General features: G+C 53.8%; 2 protein-coding genes across 5 annotated transcripts in view; both read right to left on the reverse strand.

Annotated features, from left to right (window-relative positions):
- Positions 1-204: 204 nt before the first annotated feature.
- On the reverse strand, positions 205-1,984 carry LOC104010606 (transmembrane protein 17B). The gene is made up of 4 exons (XM_087768327.1): positions 1,867-1,984; positions 1,433-1,536; positions 913-1,026; positions 205-441 (listed from the first exon to the last, which is right to left on the reverse strand). Exons 1-4 carry the CDS (start codon positions 1,982-1,984, stop codon positions 205-207), a joined length of 573 nt encoding a protein of 190 aa, XP_087624453.1.
- Positions 1,985-5,412: 3,428 nt separating this feature from the next.
- The window catches only part of AIFM3 (AIF family member 3), a 54,547-nt gene continuing 35,895 nt past the window's right edge, over positions 5,413-24,064 (reverse strand). For 3 of the 4 annotated variants that reach the window (XM_087768426.1, XM_087768427.1, XM_087768424.1), the window contains exons 9-21: positions 22,367-22,453; positions 21,718-21,809; positions 19,516-19,646; positions 18,267-18,382; positions 17,846-17,917; positions 17,448-17,511; positions 16,389-16,465; positions 15,563-15,680; positions 14,438-14,536; positions 13,934-14,009; positions 8,492-8,596; positions 7,413-7,433; positions 5,413-6,779 (exon numbers count right to left, since the gene is read on the reverse strand). In XM_087768426.1, the coding sequence (XP_087624552.1) occupies positions 6,740-6,779; positions 7,413-7,433; positions 8,492-8,596; positions 13,934-14,009; positions 14,438-14,536; positions 15,563-15,680; positions 16,389-16,465; positions 17,448-17,511; positions 17,846-17,917; positions 18,267-18,382; positions 19,516-19,646; positions 21,718-21,809; positions 22,367-22,453 (1,098 nt within the window). In that variant the 3' untranslated portion in view covers positions 5,413-6,739. The remainder of the gene's footprint in view (positions 6,780-7,412; positions 7,434-8,491; positions 8,597-13,933; positions 14,010-14,437; positions 14,537-15,562; positions 15,681-16,388; positions 16,466-17,447; positions 17,512-17,845; positions 17,918-18,266; positions 18,383-19,515; positions 19,647-21,717; positions 21,810-22,366; positions 22,454-24,064) is intronic. The other variant, XM_087768425.1, reaches the window with a different exon arrangement.

Below are 24,064 nucleotides of genomic sequence, written 5' to 3' on the forward strand. Positions count from 1 at the left end.
CACTCCCACCTGCCCTGGGCGGTGTCAGCTGGGTGCAGGGCAGGGGCTGGCTGGGTCCATGCCCATGGGGTGCTCCAGGAACCCCACAAGCCGCCAAGCTGCCCGGCTCAAAAACACAGTGTGTGGAGGCGCAGTGGGGGGTCTGAGTGCCGTTTAATGCTCTGTGTCAGGACTGACTGTGTGAGATGGAGGGGTCCTGCAACATCACCCCTCCTCAGCTGCCTGCACCCCTGTGCCCCCCTGCCCCAGCCATCCCCTGCCACCCTCCTTGAACTGCCGCAGGTGGAACTGTGCCGCCAGCTGCTTGGTCATGGTCTTCAGCGCAAGGAAGGCAGCCATGATCTCTGCGACGAGGAAGGCCAGGAAAAGGCTGTGCATGGCCATCTCCAGCGGCAGGTGGATGATGTGGCTGTCTGTCAGCAGGAAGAGCAGGAGGGGGAGCTGAATCAGGAAGGAGAGGAGGAGGAACCCGGCCAGCTCGGGCACCTGTGGGAGCACAGGCTGCTGAGATGGGGCGCAGAGGCCATTGGTGGTGTGGGGGGACCCTCTCTGCCCCAGGAGCTCCCTGCATCAGCCACCGCTGGCCTGGTTACCGGGGACGTCCCTGCCACACGGAGCTGTGCCTGGATACAGTTGAATGCTGTCAAGCCCAGTGCTGGAGCGTTGCACCCACAGCAGAGGGAGGGATACAGCAGGAGAGCGAGTGGGTTCCCTTTGTCCCCTGCCTCCAGGTCCTGCCTGTGCCTGCAGTTCCCTCCCAGGACAGCTCCAGGCAGGACTCCAGGAGGAAGGGGTACTCAGGTCCTGGGCACCCAGCATAGCCACCGCTCCCCCAGCAGGGATGTCCCTCACCAAGGACATCCCTCACCGAGCACAGGGGACTTGCGGCCCAGGCAGAGAGATGGCGCTTACCTTCTCCTGCAGGTTCCCCACATAGCCCAGGTAGAGGCGGCAGCCCTCAGCCAGCAAGAGGATGAGGAAGGCAGCAACCAGCAGGAACTGGTAGTGCTGAGGCAGCAGGTGGTACTGTAACGGGGGCACAGCCTTGTCCCAGCCAGCCCTGTGCCCAGCTCTCCATGCCCAGTTTCCCATCCCCTGTGCTCCATGCCCACCTCCCCGTGCCTGGCTCCGTGTGCCCTGCTCACTGTGCTCTGGCAGCTCCCACCCGTGCTGGTGCCCAGCCCTGCCCACTCTGCCCTCCCAGTTTAACCTTCCCTGCCTGGAAAGTTCAGTGGTTCTCATGATTTCCATTTCTGGGAGCTGGAGGCGAGCCATCTTGTCTTGTGGGGGACAGGGTATTTTACTCCTGTGTGTGGGGACCCATTAATTTTGAAGAGGCTCCTCTCTCCCCTGCTCAATGTGGCCCCCGCATGCTCAGGGAGGTTGGGCAGGAGCAGGCTGACCCCCCGCCACGTGCCCCATGGGACGGTACCTTCAGCTGCAGCATCATCCCCTCAGCCAGGCACCAAACCGGGAAGTAGTAGACGTTGAAGTACAGCATCATCTGGAGGGGCAGGCTGGCCAGCACCTCGTGGGCTAGGCAGGGCAGGCAGGGGTGGGCAGGGCTGCCCAGCCCCCTCAGGGTCGCGCTGCCCAGAGGGGGCCCCGGCCTCGCAGCTCATGGAGAGCGATGGCCCCTGCGATGCCTGGGGGGATGGCTGGGTAGCAAGAATGGCTATTTGCAGCAAATGCACTTATTTTTGCTCCCCCTCATCAGTGGGTGAATGGGTGCAGGGACCCTTTGGGTGCTCCCGGCTCAGAGGCACCCAGGTGCTTTGGTGATCTGCTGAGCAGGCTCATGGGGATGAAGCAACAGCAAAGCCCCCCCCCCCCAGCCCCTCTGCTGCCGAGCCCTGCTGCCCGTACCTGGGTGGTAGGTGTGGGCAGTGCCGCTGTCCCGCGTCTTGTTGTTGAGGAAGAGGGAGCCGCTGAACGCCGCCAAGCCCCAGCGGAGGTTGGGGGGCAGAGGGGTGTGCGCAGCCATGGCTGGCGCCCGAGCCCCACTCGCTCATCCCAGCTCGGCTCAGCCGGGATTAGCCAGAAGGTAATTAGCAGGATGACAGGTCAGGCTAATGCGTGCGGCCACCCAGCCATTGGCTCCCCAGGGACAGGGCTGCTGAGCTGGGAGGAGGATGTGGGGAAGGAAAATTCCCCCCCTGGGACACCAAGCCCATGCAGGAGCCACAAGGATACACAGAGCGTCTCCCCCCCTGCAGCAACTTGTGGGGGTGAGCAGCAGGTTGTACCCGTCACCACGATGGGGATGTGGTGGTTTCCCCAGCTTGTGCACCCCGTGGGCACAGGCTCTGCTCTGCCACACCCTCTCCCAGCTGGGTTGTATCAATGCAATTATGGCTGAATTATGACTCCCTGACAGATGTGGATGCCCAGGGAGGGGATGGTGCTCTTTGCCAGAAACACTTCTTCAAAGCCTATAGACTCACGGGGCATTTTACTCATCACTGTGAGCTTCCCTGCTAACGGGCCACCCCCGTGGGTCTCCATGCTGCTCAGCGTCCCCAAGCCCCATCCAGGCTCGGGGGTCCTGGGGAGGGCAGTGGAGGATGGTGTGTGTGAGAGGGTGGTTGAGCTGGAGATGAATGGCAGGGAAAGGGGATGGTGCTTTGGGACCTTCATGCTTAGTCCTACCCAACAGGCATGGTCTCATCTCATGATCTTCAGCCTCCAACCCATCCCAGAAGGTGCATCAGAGCACCTGCTGCAAATATTGGGAGAGAGTATTGTAAATGTGGTCCTTAAGGGATGAGCACTGGCAAGGGACATGAGAAACCAAATAAAAAGAGGATTCTTCTGCTTGATAAAGCCAAAATGAAGCTGCAGAGCTCATTGCCATATGCTGCCAAAAAAACCACCTGGGGCTGAAAGTGTGGTTAGACCAATGCGTGACTGGCTGAAGCCCATCAAGGGCTTCCATGCACAAGGACCCAGTCTCTCAAGGCAGGTCCATGCTGTGAGCACAGCCCAGGGTGCACGCCCTTTCTCCAGCTCTCCTGAGCAGCTGTGACACCACAGCATGGCCCCACGGCCCAGCTGAGGGCAGCCACTCCCCTGTCCTTACATTACTGGTAAAAAACCCCCAAACTTATGCAAAGTGGATTTCACAGAAAATCTAACCAAGTGTGGAAAAAATACACCCTGCTGTAAGTATTGGCCTGTTATTAGATAAGGACACTGAGCTAAGGGAGGACAATGAATGAGCAGAAAGGCCCATGAGGTCCTTCTGGTCTATTTGGCCATGCCCAGACAAGACATCTGAAGATGCCACTGGTGAGAAGACAGTCTCCACTGCATCGGGGAGGGTGTTTAACCACAGCCTGTAACACTGAACACCTCCCAGCCTCAGAAGTGACGCTGGGAAGACTTGCCTGGAGATGGCTGGCCACCACCATTCAGCTCAGACCAACTCTAGCTGAGACAAGGGCAGCCAGCCCATGGGACAGGGGGAACACTGCGGGAAAGGAAGGCGGCGAAGCTATATGTGTTGCCACAACCTCCTTGGGGGCTGTAAGAAGGAGCAAAGTGAGGAGTAAATGCCAGTGCATGAGTAAACGCCAGTTCACCCAAGCAACGTGCAAGGTGAAAAAGCAAGGGCAGTGATGGACGAACAAAGGGTGAGGCCATACTTAATGTCTGGGAAACCACCTCGTGAGGAGCAGTGATTTTTTAAACGAAGGCTTAGGGCACAAGGGAACTAAAAGTAAATCTGTCATCTGGTGCAATGCCACGAGATGCCTAGAGGGGTTCTCGGGTGCGCAGGAAGGGAAGGTGGGCTGTGCCCAACACGTGGCTCCCTGGGTCCTGCCAGCACATGGGGAGAGATGCAGGCAGGGTGACAGGCAAAGCCCAGCACCTGAGGAGCAGGAGCTGGTGGAGAGCTTGGGGTCTGGGGGCATCACGTCTGTGTTGGCAACCCAGGTAAGCAACCTAGAAGATACTTGGGCAATCTGGTGAAGCTAAATGTGATGGGGCAATGCAGCTGGGGAACACTAACAAGCTCCATGTGCCCCAGCTGGGTTTAGCTAATGGTGTTCATTCCTGATGGGAACAGGCAGTTTCTTAAGAAGATCTGGAAACTTTCTGTCCTGGCATGGGAAGTTGCAAGATATGCCTGGAGAGGTGGCAGAGGAGACAACCCAGCCTTGCCCAGCTCCAGGACATGGTCACCACCACCAGCGCATTTGCTAAGGCGCTGGATGAGGGGTCCCGGGTCCAACACCATCCCACACCGGTGCGGAAGAGCAATGCCCACAAGTCGGTGTCAGGATGCCTAGCTATGCTGGCAGCCCTGCCCATGACCCAGCACACGTCCTAAGGAAAGCCCTGGTGGTGACTGGGGTTTCTTGTGTCATGGGGTGATGTTCCCAACTCCGGCTGAAACAGCTCCTCTGTAAAAAGGGGGAATGGGACTTGTTCCCCACATTGCAGCTGTAAGCTGGAGCAGAAGGTCCTTCCTCAGGCCTTGGATGGTCTTCAGCCCTGTGAACATGGGGGTGATGCCCGCTGTGAGCAGCTCACGCCCAACACTGGATGAGGCCCCAGCAGAGGTGAAGGAGTCAAAGGGCATCTTCCTGAAAAACGAAGCACCCTGCCGATCTGCCCAGGAGGACTCCAGAGGATGCCAAGCCTTTGGGTGAGCAGGAAGACGGAGGCCTTGGAAATGCTCAGCCAAGCTGTGCTGGGGGAGCACATGGGGCACGGGAGCCACCAGCCTCACCCAGTGTGGACGATGTGCCAGAGAGCCCAGGGGGAAAAACACAGAGCTCTGGAGAGTGCCACCATGTGGTGGCCGGTGTCCCCAGGCACCCCCAGCTCAGTCCCCTGGGGAGCTGCTGAAGCAGAGTCCAACCATCCCACCAGCAAGATACGGGATGCAAAGCCACATCGCCCAGAGCCTGGGCAGCGTGCACGGCCCCAGCCCCTCTGCCAGAGCCCTGCCTGGGGCACCAGGAGCTGAGCAGCCCTGGCCACCTCTGCCCTCAGAGAAAGCCCTCACCCGTGCTGCACTGGGGATGGGGACATCGACATTTGCCTTTTGGGACCTAAGATGAGACTTGCAAGTTCACATCCCTTTGTGGATCCAGCAGATGATACATAACAGTTCAAGAAGAGGACTCTGTTCATTGCCATGTGCTGGAGCATGCATGTCCCTGCCTACCATCCCCTCTGGTCATGCCGCCTGGGAAAAACCTTGCAGTGAAACCAGAAGAGACCAACTGGAGACCTAACAGGTGACTGGTGATGTTTCTACCCAGCAAAGATCAGAAATTCTGGAAATAAATACAGGTGAACTGGACACAAGTGGGAAGCCTCCACAGAAGAGGTGCTTGCACCACCCGGCCAACCTGCAGAGGTGACCCAAGGCCTTGGAAGGAATCAGAGGTGATCCAGATCCCAAGAATAGTACTGCTTTAATTCATAGGGGGTGAATCAAATTAAAAATGTAAATCCTCTTGCTTTGGGCTCAGGGTAAAACACTGATGGCTGGGGAAGAAACCTCCCCCAGGACAGAGCACCGGAGGCTCTCTAAGGGGGGTTCTCACCCGCCGGCTCTGCTGGGCTGATGGACGCGGGGCTGTGGGCTGGCCAGGTCCACTCCTGAACTGGAGATAAGGCTCTTCTTCCAGCAAGGGGCAGAAAACACGACAGCAGAGCACTGACATGGAAAGCTAAGATGAGAAATGCAGCTTTGTCACTAGGCGACAGGAGGAAGGAGTGACAAAGGACGGAGGACAGCCAGAAATACTCCTCTAGCTACTTTTCCTTGAGTAACATCTCAGCAGCAGCACTAATCCTGCGATAATCGTTAAGGAGAGAGACATCACAAGGCTGGCTGGAAGGACGGCTACCAAGCCCAGGTGCTGCAGTCTGGCTGCCATGCCTCTCCAGGGAGCCCCGGCTCCGCACCCCGGGGACTGACCCAGAGCTGCCAGTGCCCAAGCTCAAACGGAGCCCCAGGAGATGGGGAGCAGCACTCCAGCCCTTTCTCTGCTCCAGGATGGGGAGATGCTGTGGGTGCTGGGACGGGGACCGATGAGCTCCAGAGCCCTCGGCTTGGCCAGGGACCCACCTCTGCTGGGGGGGGCTGGACAGGGCAGCCAGCCTGGAGAAAGGAGAATGCAAAACACAAACACAGGCTGTACAGAGACCACCCAGCGTGACCCCATCTCCCTGGCCCGCCCAGGTGCTCCCCAGGGTGGGTGAGCATGGGGAGAACTGTGGCAAGCACTGCAGCCATGCGGAGAGGGAGCGGATGTCAGGCTCCGCGGGGATGCACATCAGAGCTCTGCTGGGAGTGAAGAGGATTTGGGAAGGGGCAACGTGCTTGAAAGCACAGGGAGCAACAAAAGGCACTCGCGCTGTTCACGGGGGCGAGGGACGTGCGTGGGGCAGACCCACCTGGGGACCCTCCAACCCATCAGCAGCATCTGCAGCCACACAGTGCCCGTGCCCGCTGCCACTGCCAAACCCCGCTCTCTCTGGGGGCTGCTTTTCCAGCGTCCCACGGGAATTGCAACAGCAGAGCCTCAGCCCGGTAGGCACCGGGGCAGAGGAGCTGTTGGCAGTCTGCTGGGAAGGTAAGTGTGCAGTGACAGGTGCCGGGTTCATCCAAGTCTCAAAGGGAAATGGCTCAGCCACGGTGTTCCCGCTTGTCCATGGAGCCGCCATCCCGTCTCCCCGTGGCGACTGCAGCGTCAGGAGGGCGCAGCCACCAGCAGCATTAGGACCCTTTCCCAGTTAGCCAGGACATATCTCCAGTTCTAAAAAAGAGAAAAAAACAGCAATGCTGTGAGATGTTTCCCAGCATGCGCAAGCAAATGCGCTCGGTGTGCCTGGGCGCTGCCCTCGGCGCTAGTCCGGTCATCAGTCCCCATCCCAGCACCCGTGCCGCTCTGCGCAGAGGCACAGCCAGCCCAGGCAGGATGGCAGCGCCCCTTCCTCTGCCCTCACTCACATATCACTAAAACTGTCCAAAAACTCTTGTGCAGATCCTCAATTCCATGTAAAACTGAATTCAAACAGTATTTTTTTAACTTAAAACAAGCCCTTCTGGCATTCAGCTGAAAATTCATGCAAAGCCAGCGAACGGCAGGCATCTCCCCAGCTGAGTGGGGTCCCAGCCAAAAGGCAGCTCCGGCAGATCTGTGCACCAGTACCCTGCAAAGGGGATGCAGCAGCCATGTCCGCCCACCCCCGGCGTGGCTCCTGCCGCCCCCAGCCCCACCACCCAGCACAGCAGCATCACCCTCCCGTGGCAGGGGCTGCAAAACAAGCACACAGCCATAGCCAGTGACCCCACACAGGAACTGGGGACGTGGCCCAGTCAGGGGGCTGGCTGTCCCTCCTGCCAGCCCTTCACGCCCACCGCGCCCAGGACCTCAAACCAAACGTACTTGCCGTGACGGACAAACAGCCTGAAAGGTGCGAAAGCAGCAGGAGACAGAGAGAGAAAAGACATTCAGGTTTAGGTGGTCCGGCTGCCTCCGGGCTCGCCAAGCCCCACCACAGGGGCCAGCAGCTCCGCCCACAGCCAGGCTGCCCATGAGATTCCACCTCCCTCCCAGCCGCAAACTGGGTGGCCAGCAACCATTTCCCGATGTACTGGAGATGATGGGGACAACCCTGCCCCGGTTACTGGTGGCTGGGTGGACCCTTGACATGCTCCCCATCCCAGGGGTGCCCGGGGTGTCTGAGCTGGCTCGGGGCTGCCCCGGGGCTGGGAGTGCTTCTCTCCCTGAGCTTTTGAAAAACTCTGCTTTTATTCCAGATGTGGAAACACCCCCGGGACACAGACCCACATTCCTCCCTCAGCTCTGATTCCCACTCTAAAGGCTCCTTCCTGGCTGTTACCACCTCCCTGGCGTTTGCCTTCCAGCACAGCATGTTCTGCACCCACACTCTGCAGGCAGGGGTACACTCTTTCCTGTGCAAAGTCTTAAAAACAAGGTGAAGGGAGGAAAATGCACTTTGCCTATGAGCTATGTCCCAATGAACTGGAGGCTGAGACACCAAGGGCCGGTGTCCTGGCACCATGAGCTCTCCGGGCTTTGCTCTTGCAGAGGGTTGTGCACGGGCAGCACACCCAGCCCCTCTCTGCGGGTCCCCTCGAGTGACTGGGTGCCCAGGGGCACCCCAGCATCAGGCAGTGCTGCCTCGGTGATGTGCCAGCGCCTGGTGGCAGTGAGCACTACTGTCCCATTGGGTCTGTGAAAGGATTTGGATCCTGGTGTTTAAGACAAACCCCATGTGCGTGGGATGCCAGACCTGGAGGCAGCTGGAAGGCAGTATTGGGAGGACAGAGTGAGCAGAGCAGGAAGGGAAATGCAAGAAGGGTACGGAGTGGGCAGCAGTGGGAAAGAGCTGCCAGTGCCTGTCGGGGTCCTGCCTTGGGGTGCTCAGCCCTGCCCTGCCCCCCACAGTTGTGCTCAGCCCCTGCCCTGGCACTGCCAGTTCCTGCAGCACGTCTACTTACTCGACATCGCGCTTTCGGATGGTCCTGCCGGCAGCCAGGACCTCAGCCACCTTGGACACGATAGGGTCGTAGTTCATGCTGGCCACAGCCACCACCTCATCGCTCCTAGGGCCGGGCAGAGCAGAGCGGTTAGGGCAGCCCTGGGTGGCCATGGCTCCATCACCCAAAAACCAACATGCTGGAGAGAAGCAGGAAGCAAAGAGAAACACCCGCTCCAGGGTCAGGACCCCCCTCAAGGTGTGGGCACCATGGGGACTGTGCAGCGGTGTGGGACAAGGGACAGGAGAGGGCTCAGAGCTGGCACTGCAGGCTGGCCCTACTGTCATCTCACTGATGCTCACATGCTGGTGTGGTGAGCATCACTAGGGTGCCCAGGGGACAGAGACAGCACTGGGCACCCTGGCATCTGTGGGAAAACACCAGCAAAGGTGGATCTGATGGTGGATAAAAACCTGGATATCAGCAAAGATGCACAGTGGTTGCTGCCATCCAGGCAGGTGATCCCCGCGCTGCTGCCATGTACTGAGAGAGTGGAGAAGCTGGTGGTCAGGATTTCCCTGCGGGACACTTGGTTGTGCTACTCCACATCCCCTTCCTCTGATCGCCACCTCCAAGTGGACAGAGTGCCCACCTCCAAGCTGCTCCACAGGCATGCTCCTCCCAAAGCACCGGGACAGCTGGAGTGTCCAATGCCAGAGTCCCACCAGCCCCAGTGACAAAACCCCTCTGTATATGGCATGTCCAGAAGCACGTCCCAGTGCAGCTGACCATCACCCACCAGGATGTCAATGCTGGTGGCACAATGCAACCTCAAAGGCTGAACAGGAAATGAAGCGGAAGGGAAGAGGATATAAAAATGCTGGAGGAGCTTTGACTAAAGGTCACAAGGCAAACAAGAAGGGCTCTTCTGCTTTGAGGTTTGCAGAAGTCAACCTGAGAGTAAATCTTCAAAGACTGAACCCAGGAGATGACTCATAAAGAGATAACTGAATAGACGAACAATGTAAAGATCAGACAAGGTGTGTGGGCAAGATATAAAACACTGGTGATATTGTTGAGTAAGTTGAAGAGTAGAAGCTCCCAACAAATCAAGATCTGCTCTTCAATCTGCTGCCAAAGAGCTCTGTGACCAACAGAGCAAAGAGCAGCTGGGGCAGGGGCAACATGTGCCTGATTCCCAGGAGGAGGAGAGCAGAAGCCGTGTTTCAGAGGACACTTCATCTCTGTGGAGCCATGGGAGCTGAAGTCACCTCTCAAAGCTGTCCCACAAAGTCACGGGGTAGCTCCATCACAGAAGACTATATGTTTCAAAAGGCTCTGATTCCTAAATAAGCTCACTACAAATAAAGGAGAGCAAGTTGGAAACAGCAGCGGTCTGGCTTCTCCATCCCATGGGTGAGCACAGGTGTGCAGAGCAGATCAGGAAACCAGAATCTTCTCTGGAGCCACTGGAGCTTGTACACAGCTTAGTTAGAGCCACTGAAGCTTGTCCACAGCTTACTTCGTCCACACCAGCCAGACGTAGAGATAGACTGACACCAGCCAGGCTCCAGCACAGGGTGCTGCTCCACAGGAATGGTTGTGGGAAGGGGGAGCTCCTGCATTGCCAGGAGCTCTAGAACAAGACTTGGATGCTATTGGAAATCCCATCCTTAGATCACTGCAGAGATGTGTACCTACAGCAGAGAGGATTTCTGGTAACCTGCGACTCTTCCATCCAGCAGACAAGGTGAGAACAAGAGTAACAGACAGACATTGATGAGCAATACATTCACACCAGAAAACAGGCATCTGTGGCTGGCAGTGAGGATAATTAACCATCCAAGAAGATTACAAAGCACATGTGTGTTCAGCTGAACTTCCTGCTGGGCTGTCACATTCGAGGGCTGCTGCTGCCATTTAAAAGAGCTCTTCAATTTCTGAGCCTGCATCTTCTCTGCTGTGATGCTTGCTGTCCTGCCTGATGTAAACGAGGTCCGCTCTCCCCAGGACAGGACCCCATCCCCTAGGGATGTAACTCCAATTATATGTGCAGGGACTCATGAGTTTTCTTTACAGAAGACAGCCAGTCTCTTTCCAAGATGCTTGCAGCAGTACCTGATGGCATTGCAGTGTAGATTCCCTCTTCTCCTGTTGCCCCAAGTTCAGAAACACCAACTGCCAATGAGAACACCGTCCCACCATGAACCACAGCCTGGGGAGATCCTACAGATGGTTGTTTCCATCACACAGGGCCTCAGCCTTGGCTACTTCACCATTGCTTGATGCCTCCGGTGCTCAGCACACAAAGGGAGCTGAGGCTTCAGGACTCCTGGAAGGTTCTGCACCACCTTCACACCACACCAGACGGTCTTGAAGCTTCAGTGGTTTCCTCTACATTTGGTTTCCTCAGCACAGCCAGCTCCCAGCTGGGAAACACAAAGTGGTTGGAGACACCTACCCAGCAAAACCAGGGGGAGATGTGCTATTCCAAGGGAATGAATAACCAAGGTGTGCAAAGGAAAGAAAAGGAAGACGTACTCCCACCAGCCGCCCACCAACTCAGCCTCAAGCCCAGCCAGTGCCCGACATGACCAGCTGCGAAGGCGGATGCAGCCCAAACATTTCCATCAGCAAGACATGGGGCAGCTGGTCCTTTTGCAAAATAACTCATGGGGTGCTAGTGAGCTGGAGCATCCCACATCAGCAGTGGCTTTTAAACATTTTGTCTGACAGATGGGGAAGCCAGGAGGAATCCCTCTTTTTCAAAAGGTCTTTAGAGGCAATAAGAGTGCCCTTCCTGAACCTGGGATTTGGAGCAATCAGAAGTCTTGGCATAAAGGCTGAGGGAAGATGCAGCACTGTGGATAAGCACCGTGTCTACATGGTCTTCCCTTCCTCTGCAGGGTTCAATGCAACAGAAGTGGGGAACCATGAAGAAGACAACCACAGCAATTCCCTGGGTCTCCCAAGATCTCCAAGGTCTTAGAGCTGGGATGACATTGGTCTGTTCTGGCTGAGGTGCTGCAGTGAACGCAGTGTCCCATAGGGACATCTGCAGAGCACTGTCCCGTACACCTCCTGGCACAGGGCCTCACGCTGACCCCTCCACAGCTCACACAGCTCTGAACGGGGAAAAGCAAACATCATCATTCTTCAAACTCTGGCGAAAAAAGAGCCTTATTGTGAAAGCTGATGCTGAGAACAGGCTCTGGGAGTGGGAACCACCCATGTTCATGCAAGAACCAAGACAGTGCACACCAGGAGAAGAGTCCAAACCATTGGGTGGACATGGCAGAAGGAAGCAGAAGGGGATTTGGGACAGTGTCTTCAGTCCAAAAGCTTAGCACCAACCAGAATAACTATCACCAAATGAGAAAAAGAGGAAGAAATGCTCCCAGTGGCCTCTCACAGAAGCAGAGATGGGGAATTGATTACAGTCGAGCAAAGCAGTGGGAGATGCACCAGCCGGCCCCCCCCCAGCCGGTGCTCCCCCAGTACCTCCGGCTCTCAGCATGGGATGCCGTCCTGGTACCCAAAGACCATCTCCGGGAGCCCCTCCTGGGTGGCAGAACAACACAGCACTTAGCGGTGGACCCCCGCCACCTGCCCACCGGGGAGCTGCTGCCCACCGAGTCCAGCTTTCCTGCATGCTGGCAGGTCTGCCAAGGCAGCCCTCACCCCCCGGCAACCACCGGCAGCATGCTGAGCGTGGGGCTGCTGCACAGAGCAGGGATTATCCACCTTGCTCGGGGCTTTCCTTTTGAACAGGCTCTACAGATGCTTAATTAAAGCAATCAGACATTTCCTTTCTAACTAAGGTTGGGATAAATAGCTAAATGCTCTGGTATGGAAAGGAAGAATAGAGGTTTCAAAGAAGATTATATCTTGGAAAGAAATGTGCGCCAGGGCAGCTCGTGGATGCCCGGCCCCGTAATGGTGCATTTGCCGCACACAGGGGACTGCCAGCAAGGCCAGGGGACCTGAGACAGGGCAACACAATGGCTGCAGAGCTGCTTCACAGGGGATGCAGCGGCAAAGTACATGCAGATCTGCAAACTACTGGAGCAAAACTGCCAAAAATGGGGGTTTATCTTCCGCTGGCTCACACTCACTGAGCAAACTGTGTATTTTAAAATGCTGCTTTGGCAGTTACATGATTTAAATGCACTTCAAAACATCAAGAGGGTGGTGAGGGACAGCCCCGTGGCTGTGGCTGTAGAAGGGGAATGTCCCCTTGCAGCAGCTGTCCCCAGCACATGTGGTGCCTTGGCACAAACCCACCCTTTTAGGCAATTTTGGCCAAGGTGCCAGCCAGTTCAGAGGTGCATCCACGTGCAAAGGGCCCCTGGGTGCCGGCAGATGCTGGAGCCCTATCGCCTGCAGCAGGTTTTTATCCGAGGTGCACAGGCACCAGGAGAAGGAAGGTGAGTGCCAGGGACGCGGCTGGCTAGTGCCACGGGGTGGTAAAATGAGCCCTGTGCCTCTCCAAGCCTGATGGACACATCCAACTACCAGGCTCCATCCTGCAGCAATGGGGGCAAGTGACCACCCTCAGGGAGGGGGACGTGGAGGGGAGGCTGTGAGGGACATTGGGCAGGGGACAGAGAGGCAGCAAGCCCTGGTAAGATGATTTTTGCAGAGCAGATCCCTGCCTGAATGCTGCTGCCGAGTAGTTTGATTCCTGAGCCGGGCAGACCTTTGCTTCCCTGGTTTCACTCTCTCCATCCTTAATATTAGAAAGCACTTGAAGAAACCCCCTCAGTCTCCAGGCATGAGGAGGCTCTGTGGCCACTGATTTCAGATTAGGACAGGACAAAGGCAACAAAAGAATAAACAGCAGCAAATATTTTGGGGATAAATTCACGGTGCACGGTCTTGCCAGTCTAAATAGCCATCACGGCTCAAGAACAGCAGAGGCAACACATCCCGGCTGTCATCACATCTCAGGACAATATTCCCAGATAGGCTCCCAGCCTGGGTGAGAGTTGAGATTCACTACAGGTGTAACAAAAGCTCCTGAACTCTTGCTAACCTTCACAGCTTATAAATAGACAGAAGAGTTTTTTGAGCTTAATTTGTCAAACCAGAAGCAGAAACGGTGATGCCTGAGCTCCCTGTCCAGCCCTGGTCACAAATCATTAACACAGTGATGAGATGGGAAGGAAATCTTTGATGGGAATTGCCAACAACAAATTAATAGAAGCCATTATCTGCTCTCAGATATTATGTGAACAGATGAAGTGCTTACATCTGGCAGAGACATTAGGTCCAAAGACCAGTTTAACTTCCTTTACACTTAGCACATCGTTTCTCTAGGGCCTTTTATTAATGTCCTGCAACCTCAGTGTCCAGAGAGGAACAAAACTGACTGACAGAAGCTCTGGAAAAAATATTTTCCAGCCTAGCAGAACAAACTTAGACAAATACCTGTGTAGGAATGTGGAGAAGAGAAATACTTACTTGGTATAAAATGCCACAAACTTCAGTTCATCTAAATCTCCCTGAATGACAACATCATCGAATCCTTCCCCATGGCCTGGAAGGCAGAGAAGAAGAAGTGGATTCAGCAACAATTCCCCTGGATTCAGCTCTAGCCCCTAAGACAAGAGTGTTTCAATCCAGAGCTACATGAAGAGCATGCTGCAGTCACCAAGAGATCAGCACCAGAAGATGAGGGTACCAAAAAGCACCCCTTTTTGTTCAGAGAAGTGCAAGTTCAGGGAGACTGTCTGTTCATGCTGGGCCATCCCTCATGACAACAGCCATCCCTCTGGCCCTGCACCCCACGGCCATGAGCAGACAGGTTTCGGAGGAGATACCAAAACCCTCAGGAGCCAGGAGGGAAGCAGACCCGAGGCAGAGGTTGGCGCGGAGGGTCCATAGCAAGGGAGGTGGCTTTGGCTTCTCTATCCCAGGACACCTCCACCAGCACAAACTCTACAGCAGCCTTGGGGAGCCCCTTACCTGCATATCGGATGCTCTTCCCGAACATAGCAGTCCACAAATATGGGACTGTGCTGATCTCCATACCGTGGGCCAGCATGTTCAGCGCGGCTATGCGGCCTGGAAGAGAGAAGCAGCAGAGTAACTGAGGAAGCACCGTGCTGGGGCAAGTGTTGTGGTCTGCCCTCAGGTTGCAGCACAGCATCGACATCTCTAGTCTCAGAGTACAGGGAAACCAAGACCTTCTGCTCAGGCTAAAAAAAAAACCATACAGCAATAAGCACCAACAAGGAAACGCATTGCATCGTCCAAGGCTGGGCTCAGACTCCTCCCTGGCGGTGCAGCTCCTACTGACTCATCGCCTCCGCTGGCATGAGCGACATGCTCATGAGCCTGTTTCAACCCAACTTTTGCAACAGTGACAGGGCTGAGAGCTTGCTGAGCTCCCACTGCAAAGGAGGATGGGATGGATAAATCCCCTGAGGGCATGGAGACTGTTAGGGTACCGTCCCTGACACACAGGCATGTCTGGACCAGGATTAAAAGGGGCTGTGTCCAAAGGCTCCCCCAAAAGCTAACTTTGGAGGTGTGTTTCCAAAACCTCTCACCCAGGGCACCCACCCAGAGGTCAACCTCCCCACGGGGCTGTGGCCTTGGAAAGCTCAAGGGCAGACGATCACGCCAGGGTTTCCAGGCTTGCTGGTGTGAAGGGGAGAAAGGTCTCAGCTCTGCAGCATGCTCCTGGGCCAGCCCGGCGGCATGGGCAGCCCAGCTGGGCATGTAAGCCCGAGCTAACATTAGGATGTGAGCTCCTAAGTGTCCCAGGACAGGGAGAAGATCAGGCTCCTGCAGCAATGGCAGATGCCAGGGAGCACACAGCATATGGGAAAGCCTGTTCCTGGGCACCTTTGTGTTTGTAATGAGGCATTGTTAGGCAATGTACGTCAAGAAGGCTGACAAACGAAGGCATATCGGACAGGATAAAATATACATGCTTCAAAATGTTTAATACAACCACCCAGTTTCCCTGTTGGCAGTTGTCTCATTCTCTTGCTAGAGGGCTTGGAAATTTCCTGGGGATCTGGAAAATGCTCTTTTCAGTAAGCAATTTGCTGTTGCAAAGGAAAGGGACTGAAAAGCACCTACCATGCATATGGGCCATCTGCCAGTGAGGGACGTTCACCTTCTTATTATTCCTCAAGGCCAGTGGGAATGTGACAGCATCACCAGCTGCAAAGACTCCAGGGATATTGGTTTGCATCATCTATGGGGGGGGGGGAGCAGAAGTGTGCATCGGTGGGGTTTGCACCCTACACGAAGAGAAACAGGAGCAGCCACGGTCCCCAGGAGCAAATGGACAACCTCTACTCAGGGGAGGGACCCCCAGATGGGATTTGATTTAGTGTTCTTCACTTTCAAAGCAGACCATGCAGGCAGGGACCTACAGCATCCTTCTGCCAGTGGGTTACCAGTAAAAAGAGACATGGACTGGTGTCCTGGAGCCCCTCTTAGAAGACTGGGGTCTGTTGGTGTTTGCAAATAGAGCCTGGCTTATTGCACGTATGAGCAATGAGCGCAGGAGTGGGTGGCAATGAGCCCCAGCCCCCAGACACACTCCTTGCTCATGGCACACACCACCCATCAGCACCAACACTGCTCCCATGGGAGTCACAGGTGGTGGGGAGGAAAGATGAGATCCTTTGGGATCCTTGAAAAGGTGGATCTTTCTCCATTTCTTTCCCCCCATAATATCCACACCATTCCAGGACAGCTCAGAGCTGGACCCAAGCCACAGCATCCATGGATGGGATCTGCAAACCCCTCACTTGCAGGGGGGTCCCAGGTGATGCTCCCAGCACCTCAGCATCTCGGTGGATGAAATACCCCTGCAACAGCAGTTTGGAGCCCCAGAGAAGCTCATTTCAGAGGAGAGCAGACTCAGCTCCTGGGAGGGGCTGCTGCCCAGGCTCACCTTGTTGACCACGATGAAACCTTTGGAGTCGATGTTGATGCCACTCTGCTTGAGAAAGCCCGTCGCTGGGACTGCACCTGTGGGGGAAGGCAAGGGCTGCTGGCGCAGTAGCTGGGCATCCCCACAGCCCCAGGGGGCTGACCCCAAGGCCAGTGGATCTTCCCCCTGCCCGGACAAGCCGTCTGCCCCAAGGGAAAGGCAGCAGGCTGCTCCAGGAGCAGGGAGCAGAGCCAGGCACCCTGCAGAGCCAGGCACCCTACAGAGCCCCCACTCCTCCCACTACCTCACCCTCCACATCCCTGGGGTCCCTACCACTCTCCAAGCCATCAGTGCACTGCTGTAATCTGCCCACCACCTTTTTCTAATGCTTGAAGATAATTTTCAACCCACTTCTCTTTTATAGATATTTTGAAAAAAATATATTTAAAAGGGAGCCCTTGGGTTTCCAGACAGGGCTCCTCTGCCCTCCCCCCACAATCTGTACCTTTTCTTCAGCCTTCATTTTCCTTTTTGGATCTTTTTTTCCTCTAGCCATCACAAATTGGAGTAGTCAATAAAACAACAAAAGCAGAATCAAACTAATTCTGTGATTCTTACAGTCGGCAACATTTTGAAAAGTTACAGAGTGAGAAGGGGATTTTTTTTCCCCCCAAGTGTAAAGGAGAAAAATACCCTCTTCTATGGCAGTGGCAGCAATAAAATAAATAAATAAATAAATAAAAAAACAGAGGAAAAAAATCCATTTTGGGGAGGCTTTAAAAAAAGCAATTTGCACGAAATTGGTTTGAATTTTTTTTTTTTCTGGAAAAAACAAAACCATTACTATTTTCCAAATATATTTTCAGTTGCATTTTGGGGTGGAGGCTCTAGATAGGCCTTTTTCAGCTTCATTACACAGACTCATGTGTGGCAGCTGAGCGGGGCTGGCACATCACTGCCAGCACCCCCAGCTACCCAGCCCCAGGTACCCGTTGCTGCCACGTCCCCTCCAGCTTCTCCTCTGCCGAGCAAAGCCCCGCCAGCCCGCTGGGCTCTGCATCTGCAGCAACAGCCCCTTACCAATACCAACAACACACACATCGGCGCGCAGGACCTTCCCGCTCTTCAGCACAACCTCCTTCAGCTGCATGAGACACAGGGGGACATCACGGTTATTTTAGGGACAAAAAATAACCAAACAAAAAAACTATAGCAGCAGCAAGCCAAGCTGGCAGCTCGCTTCATTTTTGACATGCAAGTTGACCATAATTCCTTATAATGGCAGCACGAGGAGGGTGGGAGCAATGAATCCACCTCACGCACCACACAGGAGCACAGTTGCTCCTGGGGACTAAATCCAGGAATATGAATTTCAGGGGCTAGGAAAGAGTAGAGGGCAAAACCCCAGTGGTGAAGGGAACGGCAGCCCTGGGGGGATGCCACTGCAGTGCCCCAGGGAGCCCCTGCCTGCACCCTACCTTGCCCTCCTGCTCCCGCAGCTCCGACACCTCTGTCTGCATGTAGAACTTCACCCTGTTGCTCTCGAACATCTGGAGAGGGGATATGGGACAGAGCAGGGGACATCAGCACCCCAAACCACCCCTGCTCCTCATGTCCCTGTGCCCCCTGCACTGCCCTGCCCACCCTCCCGACTCGCCTCGACCCATGCTGCAAAGGCGGTCGGCACCACCTCCGTCCCCAACACGTGTCCAGAAGAAGGTGCTCTACAGCACATGGACCACAAGAGGGAAGACGCAGCTTGTTCTTTCTTTCTAGTGACTGCAGCTATCACAGCTTAATCAATAAATGTCAAATAACAAATTAATTAGTGCAACAAGTGAAACAAGCAGAACCTGCTCTGTCACCAAAACCACCCCCCGGATGGAAAAGTGAGGTCACCTTCATGACAGCGCGGCCAACCCTCTCCCCAAAGAACTTCTTGAAGGGGACTTCCTCCAGCTCCACCAGGGACACCGAGTGGGCCCTCTCCGCAAGGTAGGCAGCCACCTCCATCCCTGGGGAACAGAAGCAGGTCTGAGCAGCTGCAGGTACCCCCCCCCCGGCACTGCCCTGCGTCCCTGGTGCTGGCTGCAGAGGCGGAGCAGCCTTGCCCGCTCCTGGCTGGGGAGGTTAGAGCTGCTCTACTAGGAGATCTGGGGTGCCACCAGACCTGGCGGCCACAAGGGGCCACACCATTTCAGGTGAGATTTATGATTTATGGCAATTTGTTCTTAGATGCGGGTTTCAAAGACCGAAGGGAGGAACCGGCCATGATAAGTGCCCTGGGAAGCCATAGCGCTTGGAGCAATGGACCTCAGATGAGGGAAACCTTCCTGTTACAGCTGGGACTGTCTCAACAGAGGTAATGAGCTGCAGTCTGAAAACAGCCCTTTTGACTAGCTGTTTTCTCTGATCAGAACAGGACAATTTTGGTGCTGGCAATTGCATGGGAACCTTCACCAAGACCTTTTCTATCATCTATGGGGTTTTTTTTGAAAACGGATCTTTTCAATGACCTGCAGTTTGCAATTCCCCCCCCCTCCATGCTTTTCTGAAGATGGGATTGATTGAACCATTAAAACAGGAATATTTTGAAAAAAGAAGAAAAACAACTACTGAACATTTTATAATAAATTCCCTGACTAATAACCATTTATGATTAAGGCTTGCAGGACCCACAATAATTTTGTTAGAACCATATCAAGCAAAAAGAAGAACCATCAAAGAAACTATAAGATTTTTCTTGTGTATTTTAAAAATTTACCACACTGCTAAAATGTAAAAGAGAAATAAACCCACAGGCTTTCACCTACAAACAGGACACTCCCATCTGAAGCCAAATCTAGACACAGCGGATTTGAAACCACTCGAGCACCAGTACTGGAGTTGCCATATGCTTTTCAGACTGGGACAGCAATATCTATGTATATGCAAGCTGAACGGCCCAGCCTCTTCAGTAAAATCAATTTCTTCAGCAAGGAGATGTCCTTACCACCCACCTGGAGCTGGAGGTTGAACTACCCGAAGGTCCAGTTTGGGAGGGGGGGTTACCTCTAACTGGGCAGTGACAAACTGGGCGAGGGACTGGGACTGTCTGCAGGAAGATGTGGACAGCTGGGACACAGACACCCACAGAGCAAGCGCTCACCCAGGAAGGATGCTCCCACGATAACCACGTTCTTGCTCGTGGCCAGCTTCACGACACGGTTCGCATCTTCAGGTGTCCGGATGTTGAAAACATTTTCCACCTCCTTGCCTTTGCAGCTGAGAGCTTTAGGCCTGAAAAACACATATTGAGGGCGATACAGGTGCTTTTCTTGACCCTGTGGTGGCAATTGGGACTGCAGACACCCTTTCCGGGGCTCCAGCAGCATCTCAGCCTTTCCTTTTTTCACCGTTCTCTGGGCTGGAGACATGGCATGGAAAAACCCAAATGCTGGTGGACAACAACCACAGCATGACTGCAAATGCCAGCACAACAGGGGCTGCTCAGCAGCCGCCCCCGACCCCATCCATGGACCTGTGTACGTGTGGGGCTGGGGTGAGCTCCCTTCTGGGGCAATGCAGCACAGCGCAGGACAAGTACTGCTTTGCAACCTTGTGCTTAACTGCTGGCATGTTGTAAAATTTTTAGAAGCTTAATGGGACACAGAAAACTCACTCTGTCCTCCAGCAGACGCTTTGGAGCCAGATTTTGAAAGTTTCATAAGCCTCTGCAGATGCAGGTTCCACTACCCATTCCTAGGGGCACACTGCTGATGCTGTAGCAGTTTAATCATGTCCTCCCCATGCACTTACTAGAGCCTATATATTTTTAAATATCTGGCCCCAGCATACCCGACTCACATTTGGAAATGGGGCTGATGATCCTAAATAATTTAGGTACCTTAAAAACATTTACCTGGTGTACCTGGAGCTTGTGCATAAGGATTTTGAAATTATTGCCAAAGGCTTAATCCTCTGTTGAACCTAGTTAGGCAGCTGGTGCAGAGGGCATTTTGGCTGCGGCGCTTGCACACCCCAGCACCAGCCGTTATCACTCGGTGGGGCTGTTGCTGTTATTGATGGCACCCAGGGTTGCGACAGGAATTCCCGCTCTGGCTGTTCTACAGCATCCCTTCCCCGGATGATAAATTTTGCAGGGGCTGCATTTCTCCTACTTCGTTTTGTGCCTTGGTGTTAGGAGCACAAGAAAAGGGAGCCAGGATGCCTCATTTTCATCTCAGAGTGCCAATTTTGACAAATCTCCTATTGAAAACAAACTGACCCGCTACTTCCAGGGTGCTAGGGACGATGCCGGTCTCAGGCGATGCTCTGTGCCCCAGCAACAGCTGGGCAGAGCAGGACAGGCACATCGCTACTGCCTTTCCCTATGGCTGGACCAGGTTTCAGTCTTGAAAACCTCCCTCCTGGGGGCAAGCCTCCCAAAGGGTCTGTTAGGCTGGGGCAACGGCAACACCTAATTAAGGCTGCAACAGAGAAGCATTAAGCTTTCATTGTCGAGAAAGATCTTAAAGGTTGACAGGAAATGAAAGATGGAAATTCAGATGGATTAATTATCTGATTGTCAGGGTTGAGTATTATTGAGGGGTGAAAAGAAGAGAAACGTGGCAAAAATGACCTCTCAAAAAAAAAATTCAGGATACTTCCATTTTGGAGGCCTTTGTTAAAGACAGTATGTTCAAGGTCCTGAGCATTAATTTTAATATTCTGAGATGATGAACTCAGTGCGAATCTCCTGAGTCTCTCCCATACACTCTCAAGCCAGCCCCCAGGGAACAGCACGGTGTTAGGGTGCTGCTGGAAAATTCCTCCACCTTTTCAAATCTCAGTTTTCTGCCAGTTTCTTTAACATCAAACAACCCACGCACCCTGACTGCTTCAGTGGGTACTTTTTGTTAACACCCTTTTGACCTTGATGCTGACCATGAAACACCCCAAGTAGCAAATCCCACAGCCGTCCTGCCAGCCCCCATGTCTGGTGGTTACCTGCTTTCTGGGTGACCCTTGGGTGACACAGAGGCTTTTCAGCTTTGGCTGAGCAGATATACCCAGCACATCTTTATAGAGATATATATGATATATATATGATATATATATGATGAGATAGAGATACAGAGATATATTGATATATGGAGATAGAGATATTTCTATAGAGATAGAGAGATAGATACAGATATACAGACATATCCAATAGGTGTTCCTTGCCTTTTCTGCAAACACTATTGCAAACAAATTCAGTGTCTGAATTCAACCACCATATTTGACCCCTTATCCCCAGGCACAAGCTCCTCACATTCTCTGATAAAACAGTTTCTCTTGATCTGTAAAATGTTTGTTCGTAGCTTACGTGTTTCCAGTGGCTATCAGCAGCTTGTTGTATTCCATCTTAAATCCATCCTTGAACACAGCTGTCTTGTTCTTGATATCCACAGCCGCAACCTGAAATCATTCCTAAATAATGTTAAGGGATGAAATCCCAGACATTCACTAAGCTCCCAGCCCAACAAACTTGTCTGTTAGGTTTTAGTCCCCTGTGTTCCTGTCCACAGCTAGCCAGCCCAGACCTTAAATATCCCTAGTTGCCTTTTCATAAATCCTTCAAGATCTACCAGTATAAAAAAAATAATGGGGAGAAATTTTTAAACCATCACTGTCTGCACTGCTTGAAGGCTGATTATCCCAATCAGAGGTCAGCTGGTCACCCCAGATCCATGTGACGATGCTTGCAAATGGCAGGTAAGAAATGATGGTCACCATGGAGTCTGCACAGGGTGTCCTTCCTGCCACAGGAGGAATTGCATTAACCATGCTTTTGAACAACCACAGGCAACCTGAGCCCTGGGGCATAAAACAGGGGGGCTGGGGGAGATCCAGCATTTCTGCAATGGCATCCAGTGAGCCAAGAACAGAGACAGCTGCCACATTTCCTAAACGCAGCCTTTGTACGCCAGTACTTGCAGAAGATGGCCTGCAGGTACACATAGGACTCTCCTTACCTGCATTTCAGTCAGGACTTCGATGTCGTAGGTGCGGAAGAACTCCTTGGGGCGCAGGGCGATCTGCTCCGGGTGGGAATCCATCGACTGCAAAAAAAGCCATTTTTCTGTCAACCGCTGTGGGTTGAACAGGCGAGTGGAGAAATGCCTGTTACCAGCACAGGCCAGAGGTAGTCTGAAGTCAGTCCTTACAGCATGGGTTAAGAGACTTGCTCTACTGGGGCTGGAATCAAAGCCCGTTCAAGTAAAAGTCATCACAAGATGCTGGTCTGGGGTCGGGTTCCTTCTCTGCCTGCTTGGCATGGGGACGGCACTGACCGGCTAAGGCAGGACCACAGCAAGTGCTTCTGAGTGTCTGCAAAGCAGCTCTAACTGCAGCTCCTCATAACACACACAAGTTCATAGGAGCAAAATAAAAGTCCCATTAATTGGAAAACAACCAGTTTCCAGGGGAAATGGAAGCTAAAAGAGCAATAAGAACTAATCAGCATTAACACAGCAAGGGCAACACTTTCAAAAGCACCCAAGTTATGCAGCACAAGTTCCCTCAAAAGCTGAAGCAGGGGCACGTGGCCCATATCTGCTCATCTTTAGCTGCAAGATAAAGGTTCTTGCTCTTCCCAGCCTTCCCTGGTCACTTGGGTGAAACCTATGTCATCTTTACACACAGGGTTAAGCTCACATTTGAGCCCAAGTTCATCTGTCCTCCTAACTCTGTGGACACATAGGCTGAGGACAAGCTGAGCACCAAGTGACCTGCGTGCAGGTTGCTCCATGCTCCAGGGCATCCCTCCCTGCCTGCAGCATAGCAGGGATGGGCATGGCCACACACATGCCACAGTCAAGCCCTGCAACATACCACACAGTGCTGAGCAGCAGCATCACCTACCCGTGCCACACAGGCATGACGTTTGGGCTTGACCCAAGAGGGACAGGGGATGCAGGAAACAAGGGCTTCAGCATCTGCCCCCAGGGATGGATGTGCAAGGTCCTCCTCCCTGGAGGTAGCTCGGTGAGGGGCTGGGATGAGCCCTGCAGGACACTCCCTTACCATGACTTCAGGTAACGCTGTGCTCAGAAGAGACCCTTATCTTAGGACTTGAGGCAGGTGCAGGGTCATACAGGTTTTACCGCAAATTCTTTAAACACCCAGTGTTTACAGAGAGGAACGTCTGACCCCACGGCTTGGGAGCGGTGGCCTCCATGCTGGTGTGCAAGGAAGGCAGCGCAGAGCAGTGCACAACCACCACGGGTTTTGCTGCTGCTCAGTGCTCTGGAGATGGTCACGGGGACATTGCAGCACACCAGGGAGCAGGTCATGGTCCAAAGGGAACAAAGAGGAACAGTCTGGTGGGACCTCAGGACAGATTGATAACAGACATTCAGCAAGGCAGAGGAAGGGCAATGCTGCAGTTTCAGGAGGCAAGAAGTCTGCTGCTTACAGCTTTATGTGCTCCTCCTCTAATGACTCTTTCCAGGGTTAGTCCCACTCACAATAGTATTAAGAAAAATCCCCTTTTTTTCTAGCCTGTTCCTGAAAATTCTGCCTTGTCTTCCATGGGCTTTGTGCACCTTCCAATAGCAACTACAGCCAGAGGTGTTAGTGGAGAGTTTAACAAACCATGCATAACATCTCAGGCATGTGAGATGTTCTTACTATTTACTGGAGACTGGAAAAGGCAGTCTAAGACTCGCACA

This window comes from Nipponia nippon, unplaced genomic scaffold (genome assembly GCF_047370975.1).
Source record: "Nipponia nippon isolate SJK-2023a ecotype South Korea unplaced genomic scaffold, ASM4737097v1 scaffold_30, whole genome shotgun sequence".
NCBI classification, from domain to species: Eukaryota; Metazoa; Chordata; class Aves; order Pelecaniformes; family Threskiornithidae; genus Nipponia; species Nipponia nippon.